We start from the raw sequence: 18,304 nt of genomic DNA, 5'->3' as shown, positions 1-18,304 counted from the left end.
TGCCCTTCAACCCTCACGTCGACTAAGGAAAAACTCCCAGAAAAACTTTTAACAAGGAAAAAATGGGAGAAACCTCAGAGTGAGCAACATCCTCACCCAGGATGGGTAGACGTGCAGTGGATGTTGTATAGACAGGAAAGCAGTTAACAACATGAGATATGGGATAGATAGATCAGGAATGTTCAGTCAGGGGAGAGCTGATGGACGCAGCTCCTGGTGGGCAGGCTGGGCTATGAACAGGGAAAGCAGGAGCAGCAGGTTGGTTGATGAGCAGGGATGGCAGGCAGGGTAGAAGGACCGCAAAGGAGGTGATGCAGGTTGTTGCCGGTGGATGGAGCTCTGGAGAAATCTTTGAAGACACAGAGAGAGTGCCAGGGCCAGACTACACAGAATATCAGATAAAGACGGAACAGCAAATGCGTAGAAGGAGCGGAGAGGAGAGTAGATGGCTCCTTGTATCCTGATGAGTCTCCCAGCAAGGTAAGCCTATGGCAGCATAGCTATAAAATGGTTTAGGTACCTGAGCCAGCCCTGACTATAAGCTCTGTCATAGAGGAATGTTTTTAGCCTGGACTTAAAAGTGGAGAGAGTGTCTGCCTCTCTGACCCATGAAGAGAGTTGGTTCCAAAGTAGTGAAGTACGGTAGCTGAAAGCTCCACCTCCCAGTCTGTTGTTAGAGATACTGAACATCCTGACAAAAGAGAATTACAGTAGTCCAGCCTAGAAGTGATGAATGAATGGACCAACTTCTCAACATCACTCTGAGATAGAATGTTCCTTATTTTTACTATTCTATGAAGGTGAAAGAAATTTTTTTAAATAAATAATAATAATAAAAATAATAATTTTTTTAAATTAAGTAATAATAAGTTAAATGACAACCAGGGCTTAATGTCTTTCATATAGTTTTCCCAATTTGGTAAGGTGGCTTCTGTCATCTGGTTTTATGGATAAGTATAGCTGAGTATTATCAGCATAACAATGAAAATTGATGGAGTACTTCCGGATAATATTCCCTAATTCCAGCATGTAGAGATTGAAAAGTATTGGCCCTAATACTGAAGCCTGAGGTACAGCATAAGTAATTTTACTGTACTTGAAGCAATTATGATTAATGTTAACAAACTGATACCTGTCAGATAAATATGACTTGAACCATCAGTCGTAATAGGTCGGATCCTTTAATCCCAATTTCATGGTCCAGTCTCTGGAGAAGAATGTTGTGATCAGTGGTATACGATGCAGCACTGAGGTCTAGAAGTACAAGTATGGAGACAAGACTCTATCGGATGCCAGGAGAAGGTCATTAGAAACTTTTATCAGTGCTGTTTCAGTACTATGATGTTCTCTAAATCCAGATTGGAAAGCTCCAAAAAGGTCGTTAGAGTGGAGATGCTCTAGGACAATCTTCTCAAGGATCTTGGAGATATATGGAAGGTTGGATATAGGTCTGTAATTAACTAATACACTTGCGTCTAGGGAAGGTTTCTTTAATAGTAGTTTGATGACAACCGCCTTAAAGGTCTGTGATACATAACCTGTGACTAAAGAGAGATTGATCTGGTTCAGTATAGAAATGTTAACTAAGGGAAAGACATCCTTAAGCAGGCCAGTTGGGACCAGGTCAAGTAGACAGGTGGATGACTTGGATGAGGTAATGACTGAAGTTAACTCTGAGAGCTGAATGGGGGAGAAGCTGTCCAAACATACTTTAGGTGTGGAGGTTGCTATAAGAGAAACTGTATTTGGTGGAGTACTACTGCCAATCCTCGCTGTGATGTTCACAATCTTGTCAGTGAACTCTCATCACTGCTGAGAGTCGGAGGGATGCATGGATCAATAGCCCTATGGTTTTTAGTTAGCTTGGCTACAGAGGAATCTAGGATTGTTCTTGTTTCTTTCTATTAATGAGGAGTAATAAGCCCTTGTGGTGCTACAGAAGGTACTATGGTGATTATGATAACAATAGTAGTAACAATTAGGCCAGCCCTAACTATAAGCTTTGTCAAAAAGGAAAGTTTTAAGTCTACTCTTAAATGTAGAGAGGGTGTCCGCCTTCGAGACCAAAACCGTAAAATGATTCCACAGTAGAGTAGCTTGATAACTAAAGGCTCTAGTTCCCAATCTACTTTTGAAGACTCTAGAAACGACAATCCAATCCTGCATCTTGGGAACGTAAAGCTCTGGTGGAATAATAGGATACTATCAACTCAACAGTAAACAGTGAAGGTCTGAATCTGAGCACTAGGAATCAGAATCCAGCAGTTGCTACACCAATATGCAAATAATTACAAACATGAACCAGTTAAGCTATAACAGAACTTATTAATAAAAGTAATATTAATTTACAATCAACACCACTTCCAATTAATAACAATTTGTCATGGACTACAACTAAAGCAACAGACACACTTACTACAGCAAAGCAAAAGCACACATGGTGTGTGTGTCTGTGTGTGTGTAAGGGAGAGAGGGAGAGGACAAAATGGTGGACGAGGGCACATGAGTGACATTTCACCCGGTTTAATATGGTAGGCATAAACATGAGGGTTTGAACAAAGAGATTTTGGAACAAATTGAGGGACAATGTGGTCTAACACATGTCCAGCAAAAATATGGAGCAAACCTGGGTTATGCTACCATGTGATCCCTACAGTCAGATAGTTGTGAGTGTAAAGTGTGTGTAGGCGGGTTAGTAAAAGAGGAAACGGAGTAGAATGGAGTAGTAGATAGAGCAGGGAGGATACTAATTATTACAGACATGCAATGAACAGGCTTATTTTACCACACGGTAACAAGGCAAGCCAACCATTGTTCGATGGGCTTCATAATAGTCCTTCAACTGGTAAAATGTCAGTTAAATGGCAGTGATAGGCTCAACAAGAAAACACTCACACTGACAGACACACAAGACAACAAGCAACTCAAGCGTTTTGAGGTGCTCCTTTTTGGCGACCGGGACATCAAGGAAAGCCTAGAGTAGCTCTCACGGTCACAATGGCGCACAAGAAAAAAGCATGGAGGTGCACCGCAGGGATGTTTTCATTCTCTGGATGATCTCACTGGAGGGGACTGGGGCTCCTGAGTTTGAATTTAAACTAATCCTTACACAGTGAGGTTTTGGCACTTCTTTAAATTATCGTTATTATCAAAAAGTGATAATGTTTCTGAGAATTGTTTCAGCATCGCAAAAGAAAATATTACCATCCTCAAATTATGATTTTTTTACACCCCTAATTGACATGCACATTATGTAACAGGCACTTATGCACAATATTTTTTCCCTGGACTGTATTTGGTACAGACCTTTATTTATGTGTATGTGTATGTATTTATTTATTGTCACAAAAACATCCTTGGCCATTATTTGAATCCCTTTTTTCATTTTAGTAAGTACACACAGTTTAAGTCCCATCTATGCCGTATGTTTATCAAGTCATATATAGCACTTCTAGAAGCATCCAATTAAATTCTAAATCACAGAATGTTAAGGTAAAACAAATCAACATCTTTAAACTTAGAGCACAGACAGTGAGCTTAACATTTTGGATTATCTTGTCTTAAGCAGGATGGCTGCGTCCCATTTATCATGTATTGATTATGAGTGTGTAATTGCTTAAACGGTTAACATTCACTTACATTTCTGACCCTCTTTTGCTTTCACTCCAGGTGACCACCTATCATGTCTACATGGCCTTACAGAGTGAATGTCATATGACAGTGACAGAGTCTAGACAGCACCAGTTAAGTCCGGACTTGGCCTCACCTGCACAAATCTTGACCCTGAGAGTGGACAGCATCAACCCTTCTGTCAAACCCTTTTCTGTCAGGTACAAATGTGTGTGTGTGTGTCTATACCGGTTTGGGTCTTGAACTGTCAGAACAGAACAGCATGTACTATGTTCCAAAACGTCAAGTCCTGTTTTCACCTTTTTCAGGCTCAACTCTACAGAGTATGCAGAACTCCGAGAGAAGCTTCATGCTCCCGTCAGAAACTCAGCCCACATTGTGATCCACCAAACTATTAGTGAACTTTTCCTGGAAACATTTAAAGCTGAGGTGGAACTCAATCAACCATACACACTCTCACAGGTACACTACTGTATGTGTCTTTATGCAGTTGGTGTCCTCAGAAACTAAGCTGAAAAGTCCTGTCCATCGGATTACAATTAAACAAAAAAATACAAAATGATTCAGAAGAATGTTCTTTCTACAAAGGAAATGGAGCCCTGTATTGGCTGTATGCAAGTTCCAGCATGCACCAAGTTGGTCAGACTCTGCCACACAGAAGGTAAGCTTCTACACGTTTTTGATCAACAGAGTGAGGACATTTTGGCTGGTCATCACAACAACAAAGTGCCATTTGAAGGTTAATCCTTGCTTTTTAATCTTAGGTTAAAATTAGGTTCAGGTGAGGGTAAGGCTTAGGGTTTTACATTATTTGTGATTAACAGTAGGATAAATGGCTAGGGAATGCATTACGTCAAGGTTCTCAGTCATCCGGGTCATGGTACCGGTAGTTGAAGTGCAAGAAGCAAAGACAATTGGATATCTTTTAGGTTGTTGAAGACATTTTCACCTCTCTTTAGGCTTCTTCATTTCTGAGACTGATGGGAAATCCTAGTTAAGCCTTCATCAGTCTTAGAACTGTCTTTGCTTCTAGCACTTCAACTAGGGAACTAGGGAATTAAAGAAGATCCTCACAAAATAAAAATATGAGATTGTGCATGTGTTAATGAATGGAACTGTGCCTCTGACTCTGTGAATGATGTGTGTTCCAGGAGCTGATAATGATTCAGAGTGCCAACAGTGTTTCTGCAGACCCATGTGGTGTCTGTCCTGTCTGGGTCGATGGTTTGTTAGCCGCCAAGATCAGCAAAAACCTGAGACCTGGTTGTCCAGCAGAGCCCCTTGCCCTACCTGTAGGGCCAAATTCTGCATACTGGACATCTGTGTGGTCCGCTGACAAGAACCATCTACGCATCCTTGTACCTTTTCCTCTAAATAACGTGGAGGTTTTTCTTAAGCAACTCAGCAACATATCTCTGAGAGATATGTTCAATAAAGAGTAATAATTTTTTTTTCTGTAATGATATAACACTGATAAATATTTGGTTTGAACCTCAACATTGTGTTAAGTGACATGATTAATATGACATTGCAGAAAATGTGCTTATTTGGTGTTTTACCCAGAAAAGTGAAAGTGAAATTATAGCTGCCGCACAGTAGTGAGTAGTGAAGTTTTCAGTCTGTAGCAACTCAGTGCTGAACTCTCAACTTTTGCCACAAATGGTACATCATGATCATTTTGAGCTACCCAAAGAACTTCTTTAAAAAAATATTTTTTAAGGATAAAATTCTGAAATTTGCTTTTATGTTTGAAAGTACACTATGCAGAATTTTCCCAAAGAAAACAATGTGTAAAGAAAAATAATGTTGCAATGTCTCTACAGAGACCTTTTCTTATTTTTATAATATTTAGTTGTGTTTAGGATAATTATTTGGGACATTACATTTCTGGGCATCAGTGCCCTGGGAATGACACCCAACAATCAACCATCTTTCTTTCATACTGCACCTTTGAATGGTGTGTTTACAAATATCAACAAATTCTACATAATATTCCTTTAAATTTGTCAATAGGGGTGAAAGTACAGGATCATTATTCACTTCAGTCCAAAATGATCTTTTACAGTTTGAATACAAGTCTGTAGCTTCGGTCTCCTTCCATTGTGCTAAGACATGCAAGTGAGGTAAACTGTTCACTCTAATGTGTACTGGGAGTACTGGGAGAGGTTGCAAGTAAAGGTTTTAAAAGTTCTGCACAACTTCACAGGTGTTTTTATTTAGATTTGTGCTCCCATTATCATTGAGCAGAGATGTGCTGGGCTTTATGTGAGATCATCATACTCCACATTCAAATAAGAATAATAAAGTGTGTAATTTGTCCTGCCCTTATATGTCAAATCAGCAACACTGAAAGAATTCAAATCACCAGCAATTTTGTCATGGATGTCCATGGCTTTTTAAAGTGTTTAGTATCCCTCCAGCCTCCATGCTAGGCTATGCAAACACATCTCAGGCTTACAGTACCTCTGTATATGATGCACAGAGATGAAAGTGATATTTGATCCTCACAAGCGGAACATTTAAGAAGGCAAGCAAGCACATTTAAAGTTAAATGGGAAAAGAAGATAAATAAAGCATATAGACTAATACAAGACTTTTCACATTCTAATATTGTGTCATCCATTGTGCACTCTTTCATCACCATATGTTTTTTTTTTTTTTAACTTAGACTGTAAGCAGTGAGACTCCTCTCCTCCATAAAAACTCCATAATGCCATGTAGCATTTTCCCATCATTAAATCACCCTTACAAGTACAGCGACATTAGTTCGTGAATATATGAAAGTACCACCAAAGTTGCTTAATGTTGTATGACAGCTGGGCAGACATTCTCTCCTTTCTTGCAGGAGTACACTGAATTAATTGTTGTGTTGGTGAAACAGCTGAGATGACAGTGTGTTGTCCGGCTGGAAGTAGCCATTAGAAGATGGGTAGACTGGCACATGGTCATAAACAGTACTCAAAGCAAGGTTGGCTATGATATTAAAATTTTGCTTAGTCGATGGCCTATAAACTAGTCCCCAATTACATTACCAACCTGCATCAGAGTGCTTGTGCAAATCTACTAGAAAATCTGGATATGTGCAGAAGTAAGACTGTAATTTCTAGACTTGAATTGTCTGGAAATTAGCATTTACATGTATGTAACTTTATTTTTTGGTATAGAGTAACAAAAGGCACCAGTAGATCAGCTGAGTTTCTCATTTTCGAGAAGGTAATAGTAATTTCCAATCATTGCCAATAACTATAGACAGACAATTGTGTTTGTGCATGAAGTGTCATTCATGTGATAGTGAAAGAGATTTAAATTCTTTGTACATGCCATCTTGCAGCATACGCACTGATCAACCATAACATTGTTACCAGTGACAGGTGAGTAATTTCATTACAATGGCACTTAGGAGTGGGTGAGATACATAAGGCAGCAAGTGAACATTTTGTCTTTGAAGTTGATGTGTTGGAAGCAGAGCAAATGGGCAAGTATAAATTAAAGACTTTTTATGTTTTGTTGCTTATTGTTTAGTCTGGAAGGGTGGTATTTTTGTTGAACTCTAGATTCTTTAAGTTTGGTGAAAATTATTTGAACTTACCTATCTTTAACCTGCAAAAAGCCACCAGAACAAAGTCAAACTACAGAAATAGCCAGGCTACACAATATGAGTCTGACCTATGACTTATTTTGTAAATATATGTAAATAATATTTATAGAGGAGCAAACCAAATCACTCTAGTGCCTCTGGTGTTTTTCTTTATCATAAATATTTGTTGTGGCATTCATGTTAATGTACAGAGAGAAATCCAATATATAGTACTCCTGTTGTATTACTGTATTGTTTGTGCAAAATTCAGCAGTGTAATCACTTTTAAAATATCTTTATTAGTACTGAATAAACATAATTTCCATATTTTGAAATAGACACAAGGTTTAAAAGAGACATCTAATATTTAAACCACTGAAACTTCAAAAATTGACTTTATTCCCTCTTTCTGCCATATGAATGTGTGGTTTTATCCTCATTAAGCTGGTGTTGTTCTGGAGATTTGTACACACTTGCAGACAAGCTTTATGCTCATGGGAAGGAAATACATACTTAAATATGATGTTAACAAGGCAACAATGAGAAATACTGAATTGGAGCACATTAATTTAATTTGTGTAGCTGTGCATATGTGAGAAGAGATCATTGCAGAGGGAGTGCGTGAGATGAATCTTCAAGTCCATACATCCATTTGCATTTGTCTGTTATTCAGTTGTTTGTTCAAGGTCAGAACATTCACAATTCCATCTCAGATAAGTATTTGTTATTTCACCTGCCAACAAGTGGTAAAAGTAATTCATAAAAAATATAAATCATCCTGTTCACCTTTTCCACATTTCCTCAACTGTTCTTTGATCCTGATCTTGTCATTTGTCCTCAAAATGTCCTGTATCCTCTTAGTTTATGTGTTTGACCTGGACACCACTATCAGCTTCACTCCTGAAACACAAAAAGAAATAAGTCCATTAAAATAGGATGTGTTGATCTTCTTATCCTTAGTAAATGCATTTCCATCAGAAAATTATAATAATAGTTAAACTAGTAATACAATCGTTATTCTTATCCCACCTCAATTACTGCTCTGAAGTCTGGTCTAAGTGTTTCAGAACAAGAGCTTAATAGGACCCAGCTCACTCAAAACAGAGCTACCTGCCTTGTAATGCACTGTTCAAGGATGGACAGTGTGGAAGAGATTTATGTCAGGCTATCATGGATAATAGTGGAAGACAGACTAGCATGCAATCTGTTTCTGTAAATAAGAAAAAATTGTGCCTTAAGAAAAACCTACATACTTATCTTCACTTCTAATACATACCAGTGAAATTACAACATTCTTATTCAGAAAGATTTTAGTTTAAGCTACATATGAGATTCTATACGTTGGTTGATTACACTTCTGTACTAACTTAGGTAGTGCTTCGCTGCACAGTAGCAGTATTGTGCAGTTATACTTTTATGCTTATAACTTTATGCTTTGCTTTAACCATCTGCACTCATCCCATGACTCTCTCTCTCTGTAGTGCTTTCATGTCAGCCCCCGTGGAGCTGTGAAAATCACACTCAGTTGCCATGAGAGAATTCTTTCAACAGAACATCTGAAAAAGCAAAGTAGCAGCTGCTGGGAGAGGTTTGTTCTCTGCAGAGTCCTTAGGAAATAGAGCCGCTGCTGTTCCTTCTTTATGAGAGGTGGTGTTGACAGTTCATGTGAGGTCCTGGTAGATGTAGGTGCTCAGAAATTTATATTCAGCGACTCTCTCCACTAAATCTCCTTTAATGTATGAGGAGCTAGTTCCTCTCTCCTCCTCCTGAAGTCAATTATCAGTTATTTTCTTTTGTTTAACATGGATTTAATGCCAGGCTATTAGTAATGCACAAAACAGCCAGTTTTTGGACTTTGTCCATGTAGGCAGACTCAACGTTGTTCTGGGTCAGTCCCACCACAGTTGTCACCCGGGGCAGCTGTGGCCTCGAGGTTGGAGAAGCGGCTTGTGACCGGAGGGTCGCTGGTTCAATTCATCCCACTTGAATGTATGCCTGAAACAGCCCTAGAGTTGAATGGCAACATCCTCATGCCAGATCTTTGTTTCTCACACTAGGCTTAGTTTTTTTTTTTTTGGATGAGATATCTGTATGCTGGAGTAAATAAAGAGGTAGAGATGGTCAGACTGCCCTAAGTGGAGCAGTGTGGAGGCTTTGTATCCTTCCCTAATGTTGCTGTCTACATGATCCAGTGTATTTTGACATCTCACTGGACATGTAACATGCTGGTAGAATTTATGGAGGACAAATTCTAGATTTGCCTGAGTCCCCGGCCATGATAAAAAGCCCATCAGGTTGCACAGTCTGCTGTTGTCAACAGAATGTCCAGTGCTATCTTGATGTTAGCATTTGGTGGAATGTAAACAGCTATAGTAATAACTGCTGATTAAATGGTCAGCATCTTAATGTAACAAACTCTAAATCGGGTGAACAGTGTCCTTCAGTGACGGTTGCGTTCATACACAATTCATTATTAGAGTCGATGCATTTCCTTTTTGAAGTCCTGCTGCTTCCTGATGGACAGATAGCTTTACTTTTTGCCCAAGTAACTGCTAACTGTAGGTGCAGGACACTAGTTAGCTCAATTAACCTATTAAATGACCCTTCCCACCGTTCCTCTTCCTGCCAACTTTCAATGGTGTTACTTTGTAAGCAAACCTTCTGCATAATTATTACTTAGATCTTTTATATTTGGGGGCAGTGGAACAGGCCTTGAGCACAAGCATGACATACATCATATAGACAAAAGTCAACACACCCCTTTAGTACTGAATTCAGGCGTGATATGAGGCTGTTTTTCAGGGTTTGGGCATGGCCTTTCACTCCCAGTGGAGGAAAATCTTAATGCTTCAGCATACCAAGACATTGTGGACAATGCTATACCTCAAACCCCAACTCCAACAGGCCTGGGAAGGCACCTCTCTGCCCCAGCACACAAAGCAATGTCCAAAAAGACATGGCTGAATGAGTCCAGTGCAGGACAACCCGACTGACTCGCACAGACCCATGACCTCAACCCCTACAAACACCCCCGGCACAAACTGGAAATGGTGTTGGACAGGTAGTGTGCAGTATACCAGAATTTTTTTCACTGAAAACAGCTATCTGCTGCTACCAGTAAAGCAGTTTGTAACAGACAGTAATTGTCTATGACTAAATCACTATCAGCAACATCTCTGACATTACAAACTGCCATTTGACATCCATCCATCCATTTTCTGTACCCGCTTTATCCATATAGGGTCGCAGGGGGCTAGAGTCTATCCCAGCTGACAACAGGCCAGAGGCGGGGTACACACTGGACAGTCAATCACAGGGCTGACACACAAAGACAAGACAATCACACATGCTCACACACTCACACATTGAGTAGTCAGTTAACCCAGTGTGCATGTTTTTGGGATTGTGGGAGGGAACTGGAGTACCGAGAGAACATGCGGACTTGCAGACAAACACAAACAAACACACAGAAGATTCGAAACTGTTACTATCTTGCTGTGAGGTGACATGCTAATCACTGCACTACTGTGCCACCCGATATTTGACATTGTTAATATAAATATGAACTGGCGTAGCTTAATGGGGTAAATCTGCAATATTTCAAGGTTGTCTCCTCTGCCTTTATAGAGAGCACAGGTCAAATTATTTATATCAATAACGGCCAATGACAATCAGAGGCTGATCACCCTTAAAGCACCCTTAATAATCATACAGGGAAAAAGTTTTCTTCCAGCTAAGGATGTGCACTCAGTGACTTTGACAAATTTAAAATATATACAGTATATATTCTTACTATCCACCCCCACCCCACCCCAACACAGACACACACACACATACACACACACGCACACACACTACATCCCTCTTTCTGTCTCTTTCCACCAGCTGCTGCTGTCTGACAGGCTGATGATTACTGTTTTTTCCCTTCCTTGTTTCAAAGTATGTTGTAGCAGATGGCCTAGAGGCAGAGTGGGGGAAAATATTGGAGAGACTGCTGGGGAATGTGCAAACTGTGTGTGTGTGGTTTCAGTTCGCGTGCCTTTTCTCTGCCCTCTGCCCTTCATGGCGCCAGCTCCACTTCCCCTCCACTCTAAACATCTGGTGTCTGGGACTTTGAGAGTACACACACACACATGCAGACACACAGTCCAGCATGCACACAAGAGACACACAGAAAACAGGGAAAAAGCTCTCAGCTAGTTTCCATCTAAAAGAGCAACATGTCTGCTTTAGCATGAAGATGAATGAATCGGTTTTCATTTTCAAAACACAGTCCCAGTGCACAGGCCTAACATCCAAGTTTAATCACTGTGAAAAATATGTATTTTAACTAGTGTGTAGAGTGTATTGAATATGTATTGTGGGCACTTTGGGTCATGTCCCTATATTGTCTTTTCAAAATCTTTTGCCCAACTGAAATCCGTCAGTCAGCTTGAGGTGTGTGTCTGTGTTTAATTGACTGGAAGACTACCAGAGAGTAGGTTACATTGTAGGGAACCAGAGACAAAGTAAACACACTTGTGCTGTAGCCAACATGGCACAGACAGGCATTGTGTTTTTAGTGGAACTGAAGACCGCGAAGAACCTGTAAACCTGCATGAATAAGCAGTATAGAAAATGGATGGATGGATGTGTAACAGACAAAACAAAAACAAAAACAAAAGTCCTGAGAATAAGTCCTAAACAGTGTGAGAAAGGAGCAGAGGAAAAATGTCAAATTGGCAGCTGTAGCAGACAAGCATTGGTTCAAGTCTCAAGGGTTAATGTTTAGTATTTGTCATTGTACAATGCAGGATAGCGCAATGAAATTGCATTGTAGCCTGCTCCCTGTACACACACACACAGATTATGTGTGAACAGATATTCAATATTTGAATCATAAGACTGTGTTGACATTCAATGCAATTGACTTTCTAGCTTTGAGGTGTTGTATCATTTAACTCTGGTATCATATATCATAGCAGTAATTGCTAGAATGCTGACATTACTGTGTTATGCCAGATAAGACTGGCTCTTTTAAAATAAATTTTTAAATTTTATATACCATAATTTCCAGACTATAAGCCGCTACTTTTTTCACATGCTTTGAACCCTGCGTCTTAAACAATGATGCGGCTAATTTATGGATTTTGCCTCAAGACGAAAGTGACATTGAGAGTGACAACAAAAGAGAAACTGACAACATGGACACCTACGGCTTATAGACAGTTGCGGCCTATATATGTACAAGTTTTAAAATGGGAAGTCTTTTTAAATTTAGTGGGTGCAGCTTATATTCAGGTGTGCTCTATGGTCCAGAAATTACGGTACATAGATAGATAACTTACAGTAAAACAGTAAAATATTTATCCCGTTTGATGTTACCATTGCACAGTCTATGTACATAGTTTATTGGCAGCTAGATAGAGGTTTTATATTTGTATACTTTAGAATTGTCTTTTGTTTCTATTGAAGAATTTTATTGTACAGGGAAATGTGTTTCTTTCTGTGCATATGACAATAAAACTGACTTTGTATGGGATTGCATAGGAAAATGTTTTTTGTTGTGACACCTGTGACAGGTGTTTGTGACAATGTGTCAAGCTCCTAAAATCTGCTTCACTTTTTTATGCACCCCCTTTCCAAGTGGAGTACAGAATACTTTAGATTTTAATCACATTCTGCATGAAGACATGCATTTAGTTCAGTCTGTTGCCTAAAGTAGAGTCTGAAAGAGTATTGATTTATCAGAGATGACTGCAAAACAAGGACTGTGGATTCTGTCCCTATCATTTTGTGTACATTGAAAGCTCATTAGGAAAGGATTATTTAATAGGAAAAGGGGGATCATTTAAAGTATGAAAAGAAAAATGATTGCAGCAATCAAAACCTGTTTCAGTGTTCATATGGACACATGACTATTGTTTGAAGACAGAAAATTGTGAAACTATGCTTTAAGAAGCTCTACAATCTGTTTTTAACTGTTTTTGTTAACTTTGAAGTCTTCATCATGAACACAAATTTTCTTTGTTAAGCGACTGGCATAATAGATTTGGGTGGGGAAAGTAAGAAGGCAGCACTTACCCCTTCCTCATTACTGCAACATAAGTGCCCTTAACCCAAACTGATCCTGTGGAGCTGCTCAGTGGCTAGCAGCTCAGATTGGTTCTATTGGTGGCTTCCAAGTGTAAATGTGTATTGATGTGCAATAATAACACCACTCGTAACACAGCACAATAAAGTTAAATAAAGCATTAATGATGTGTCATACGCACCACTCTACTGAGAACACTTCTAAACACTAACAGTATTCTCATTCAATGATTACTTCCAATCACTTCTTTCACTGTTAAACCACTGTCACTGAAATTCAGCTCTTGTTTCCCATGAAGGTTCTGTGACAGTAAAAATAAACAGTATTTACCGGTAAGTGTTTTCAGCAAGGTGGTGAATATGACATTACATATTGTCATAATGATGCAATTTATGTGAATTTATAAAGACAACATTTGAAGAGGGAGAATGGGTTGACTCAGAAAACAGGTCAGAAAAAGGATGTTTTTTAATGAAATATGCTCAAATATTGTAATAAAGGAGGCAGAAGAAATTGTAAGTAAAGGCTTATTTGGGTTGCTATTTGGGAATGAATGCTCTGTGTTTAGCCTCACCTTCCTCTTCTTGCTTCTGCCCTCAGCCTGCAGGGTCCTGGTGCACTGCTCCACGCACTGAGAGAAGCTCAGATGGCTGTGGTCTGAACTGTAGTCTAACTCGGCTAACTGAGCCAGAGACATGATGTAGTTGCAGGCTATACGCAGTATTGCCAGCTTTGAAAGCTTCTGCCCATAGGAGTAACATGGTACCTGAGAGAAGTAAACAGGGGGAGATGGGCAGATGTTTTTTGTTTTTTTTTTACATGTTTGACCTCCAGGAAGACCTGGAGAAACAAGCTAAGACTGTCAGTACAACTTTAAAACAAAAGAAAGCAAACTTTATTTCTGTAATATGTTCCTTCCTATAAAAACATTGGAACACACTTGCACTGCCGGTTCTAGCTCAATGTCAGAGGTCGCTGAGAAGTCTTAACAATCTCTCTTAACGGGCTGTTTCCATCAAACTGAAGAAACACATATATATTATCATAACATACAGTCACTAGGCACTTTATATGTTTTTACACACTCGGTTCACTGCACCTTACATTCTATTTTATTTTGCACAACATTACACTGCTCATTTGTTGAATATACACTTTTTATATTGCTTTGTATATTGCTATTTTAACATTTTTTGTATAAGTTATTCTTTTTCTTTCATGGTATCGTCATTGTGCATAATTCTGCTGCTGCACTGTAATTTCCTGGGATCAATAAAGTATATCTATCTTTGTCTATATCTATCTATTACCCAGCGCAACAGCATGGCACAGTGGATAACAGTGGAGTTTTGTGCAAAAGCTGTTGTTGTAATTGATAATAAAGAGGTACACAAAATCTCATATATCTCTCATTCTATGAACCAAGTCCTACCTGGCCTGGTATACTCACTTTAGTAATTCAGACTTGATTATGTGTGTATGTTTTCAATCTGACCTGCTTCCTTAGGGCCTCAAATGCAGCACTGATGGTGTGGACACGAGTCCTCTCTCGGGCATTGGCGAGTAGTCTCCTGGTCTGCTGGATGGCTTTGACCTCTCGAAGACGCTCACGTCCATCACCACTGACTCCAACCTGCTTCCTGGGAGAGTCCTGAGAGAGAAGACATGAAGACATGAGAGGACCAGATTATACAACTGATCAAAAGTAATTAACAAGATATTTTTACACCACACAGACTTAATGGGGTTCCATATATGAGTTTAACAGTGATTTATATTTGTCTTTATATTTGTATTACAAAATTGCACATTAGCTTTGAAGATGGGCAGATCCCTACCACAGTAATTGACATGTCATGATTGTTGATGAGTACCGCCAACCCTAATTAGAAAAACATTAGCTCAAAAAAAGGTAAATTGTACTCAATTACAACTGCACAGCAAAAGTTTTATTTTCATTTCTGATTAATGCATTGATCATGTTTTTCACTAATCCATAATATGTGACACTTTCAACTTGTCTGAGCAACAAAGAAAAAACCCAAAAATATTATACAGTTATTCAAGAGTAGCCGATCAAATCCTCACATTGAAGAAACTGGAACGAGTCCGTGTACATACAGTAAATACAGTCCAATAAATAATCACAATTCTTGCTACTTAATTTACTGTTGATTAACTGATTCTTAAGATCTAATTTTGATAATTGATATTTAGTAGGTAAATCTCAGAACAGGTTAGACTCCACACATTCACCTTAGGTGACTGGTCTTCTTGACACTGAGAGGTCTGGGACACTCTGGGGACAGGTAGAGCTGCAGTTTGTTCCGACAAAGAAGGTTCCAGGGAAAAGTCCTGGTGGCTGAATGAGTGGCTGTGGCTGCTCCTGCTGGTTGACAGAGGGAAAGTCGAGCAGAGACCCATTTTGGGTCTGTTGGACAGAGGCTGGGAGATGGCTGTGGGCCACTGCGAGATCTCCGGTTCAGAGAATGGAGAGGCAGGTAACTGGGACAATTTGGAGGTGATGGCAGGCATGTTAATGCCCATTCTCATATCTATAGCACCATTCTGAATAGGAGACAAGTTTCCTTCTGGTCGTTCTGACAGTATCCCTGCAGTGCTGGCCATTGCCTCCTGTGAAATCATCAGCTGCAGCGGAGCCAACCTGGTGACATTACTTGCCTCCATCTGGATGTCATCTATCGAGTCAACATCAGACATGTCCACTGGGTAGGTTTTCAGCCTTTTAGGCTCGCGGGACTTCCTCTTGAACCTCTTATTAGTGCCTGGCACAGTCATCAATACTGGCTCTTTCTTAATACACCTATTCCAGGCATTACTCAGTGGATGAGGGTTCCTCATTTTCCAACAATACAGTTTAACTAACAAGTTAAAGTGAAATAAATATTAACCACAATTCTAATTTTAACTATGCAAAAGTAAACGAAACTGAACTACGTCTCAACTGCAAAGCCTTCAAAATTTTCCAACAAAATATTTCAGTTCCACAAAGTCTGTGAGGACCACTGTTCTAAACTTTCACCAACTGGAAGTCAGAACTGTAAAAAGTCAAGAGAATTTGACATAACTTTTGATCCCAGTCCTGGTGATACCTTCCAATTTTGAATGTGCATACACTTAACTAGAATGGCTTTAGTACAGTATTACAAAATCTAAACCCTGCAACCTGTGTAACACAAGCTACTCAACTACACTGACAGAGGCTAAAAGTTATGTCTTACTTAAACTTTACCAGCAGGTTTTCTGTGGCTCCACTGTGTCTGCAGAGCAGCATTCTGAAGTCCATATTAAATCCACATCAAAACACAAAGCGTGTGTAACATCTGCTAGGCAGAGAGCTTTTTCTCGGCTCTAAAGGTTTCTTTCTATGTGAGCATTCGAGCCTGTACCATCACAGTTTTCTGAGCATGGCTCCAGTCAGTCTGCATAGCAGCACTGAGAATAACCCACCCTGAGACACAAAGTGAGCACAGATAGGCTGTAGTGGCGCTGCAGCTGCTGGGCAAAATAAAGGGAATAGCACATGAGCCAGGATGGCAACTCTCCAGGAGCAAAATCACAATTCAAAATGCAGTTACATTGATCAATCATGTTATATACAACAGCTATGAAACAGCTCAATTTTCAAAACAACCTGGTCTTTTGGATTATTTATAGAGTTAAACAAAAACAAAGGCTGTCATGAGCGTCAACAAATTCCAACAAACTTAATCGACCAAGAGGATAAGATTTGTAAGTTTCTATACTATTCGCCACCCCTGTCAAAAAGTGCCACAGCAGTATTTTAAAGTTCAGATAAACACAGAACTGGCACGGGCCCGTACTATTCCATCATGATAATATCCCGGTACCGATACATCCCTTAGTGAAGCTCGGGGCCCCTTCAGCGAAATCGCTGAAGTAGACTACTGCAACATGTAGCCTACTTGTTATCCCGATATGAATAATAGTTCATCAGCCCACGAGTGTATCTTCTGAGTTTACATCGGTGAGTCCTCCGTTCTCCTGCTTCTCCGGAAATAACAGCGTGTGCAGAGACAGCTCAGTGGTCACAAAGCAACTACTTCTCGCGTTCCTCTTACTCTGCTGGCGTCTGTTTGGCGGAGCTCTCTCGAACTCCATAAACATACAGACACGCCCACAAACGGGGAGGGGGGGGATTCCGGAAAATATCTTAACGCCCGAAAAGTTCCCGAAAAGTGTATTGTATTGTTCATATGCAAATTGCAACTTATGACAGACCAACTTTGGCCTGCCCCTGCTAATGAAATAGCAATTATGTGTATACATAGCAGACAGTACAGTGGTCTGCTATATATACGCTGCTGGTGTTGAAACATAAGTTTCGTTTCAACACAGAGTATTAGGATCTTCCCCAGCTTATGCCTTTTCTACATTTATTTATGATAGAAATGTTTATTCATATCTTAGGTTCTGGATCTATTTAGATTTGTCATATTTTTGTGTTGTAAAACACTTTGTAACTTTGTTTTTGAAAGGTTAAATAAATATATATAAATATTAAATAAACTTTTTTATTTACTTATTGATGTATATTATGTATGTAAAGTAAAACACAAAATTCAGACACAGGGTGACAATTGAAAATATAATCAAACATAATGCTTTTGTGCAAGCAGTTTGTCAAATTAAAAGCTGTCTGCTCATTTCAGGTTTTTATTGTAGGGGGGGGGGGACACATCATCATTATGGAAACCAAGACTATTGCAACAGTACCCTCAAACCCTCAAACCCACAGCTCATGTGGCTTGTTGCCTGAAGGAGTGTATACTGTACCTCAGAAGAACATTTGGTCAGGTTGAAAGATACCCAACTGGTCAATGCCAGATGACTGCCCATCTAGAGCTGAGGTTTTCTCTAAGGTTTCTGCCTGCTAAAGGGCAATTTTTCCTCACTGCTGTTGCCAAGCGCTTGCTCATGGGGGGAGTGTCTCTCTATAGGGTCTCTCTATATTAAAGAATCATTAGAAGAGTATGGTCTTG

The 18,304-nt window shown here is 39.6% G+C and overlaps 2 protein-coding genes across 2 annotated transcripts in view; one reads left to right on the top strand and one right to left on the bottom strand.

Annotated features, from left to right (window-relative positions):
* The window catches only part of tmem129 (transmembrane protein 129, E3 ubiquitin protein ligase), a 35,986-nt gene extending 30,036 nt beyond the window's left edge, over positions 1–5,950 (top strand). The window contains exons 4-7 of the mRNA XM_046405866.1: positions 3,670–3,830; positions 3,939–4,092; positions 4,219–4,291; positions 4,782–5,950. Coding sequence (XP_046261822.1) covers positions 3,670–3,830; positions 3,939–4,092; positions 4,219–4,291; positions 4,782–4,966 — 573 coding nt within the window. The 3' untranslated portion in view covers positions 4,967–5,950. The remainder of the gene's footprint in view (positions 1–3,669; positions 3,831–3,938; positions 4,093–4,218; positions 4,292–4,781) is intronic.
* A 1,536-nt stretch (positions 5,951–7,486) lies between these two features.
* On the bottom strand, positions 7,487–17,428 carry atoh8 (atonal bHLH transcription factor 8). The gene is made up of 4 exons (XM_046405867.1): positions 15,537–17,428; positions 14,776–14,931; positions 13,855–14,046; positions 7,487–8,107 (listed from the first exon to the last, which is right to left on the bottom strand). The coding sequence occupies exons 1-4, from the start codon at positions 16,140–16,142 to the stop codon at positions 8,102–8,104; spliced, it is 960 nt and encodes a 319-aa protein (XP_046261823.1). The 5' UTR covers positions 16,143–17,428; the 3' UTR covers positions 7,487–8,101.
* Between the last annotated feature and the right edge of the window lie 876 nt (positions 17,429–18,304).

This window comes from Scatophagus argus, chromosome 12 (genome assembly GCF_020382885.2).
Source record: "Scatophagus argus isolate fScaArg1 chromosome 12, fScaArg1.pri, whole genome shotgun sequence".
Taxonomy (NCBI): domain Eukaryota; kingdom Metazoa; phylum Chordata; class Actinopteri; family Scatophagidae; genus Scatophagus; species Scatophagus argus.
Note: the sequence above shows the minus strand (reverse complement) of the source record. Positions and strands in the feature narration are given on the sequence as shown.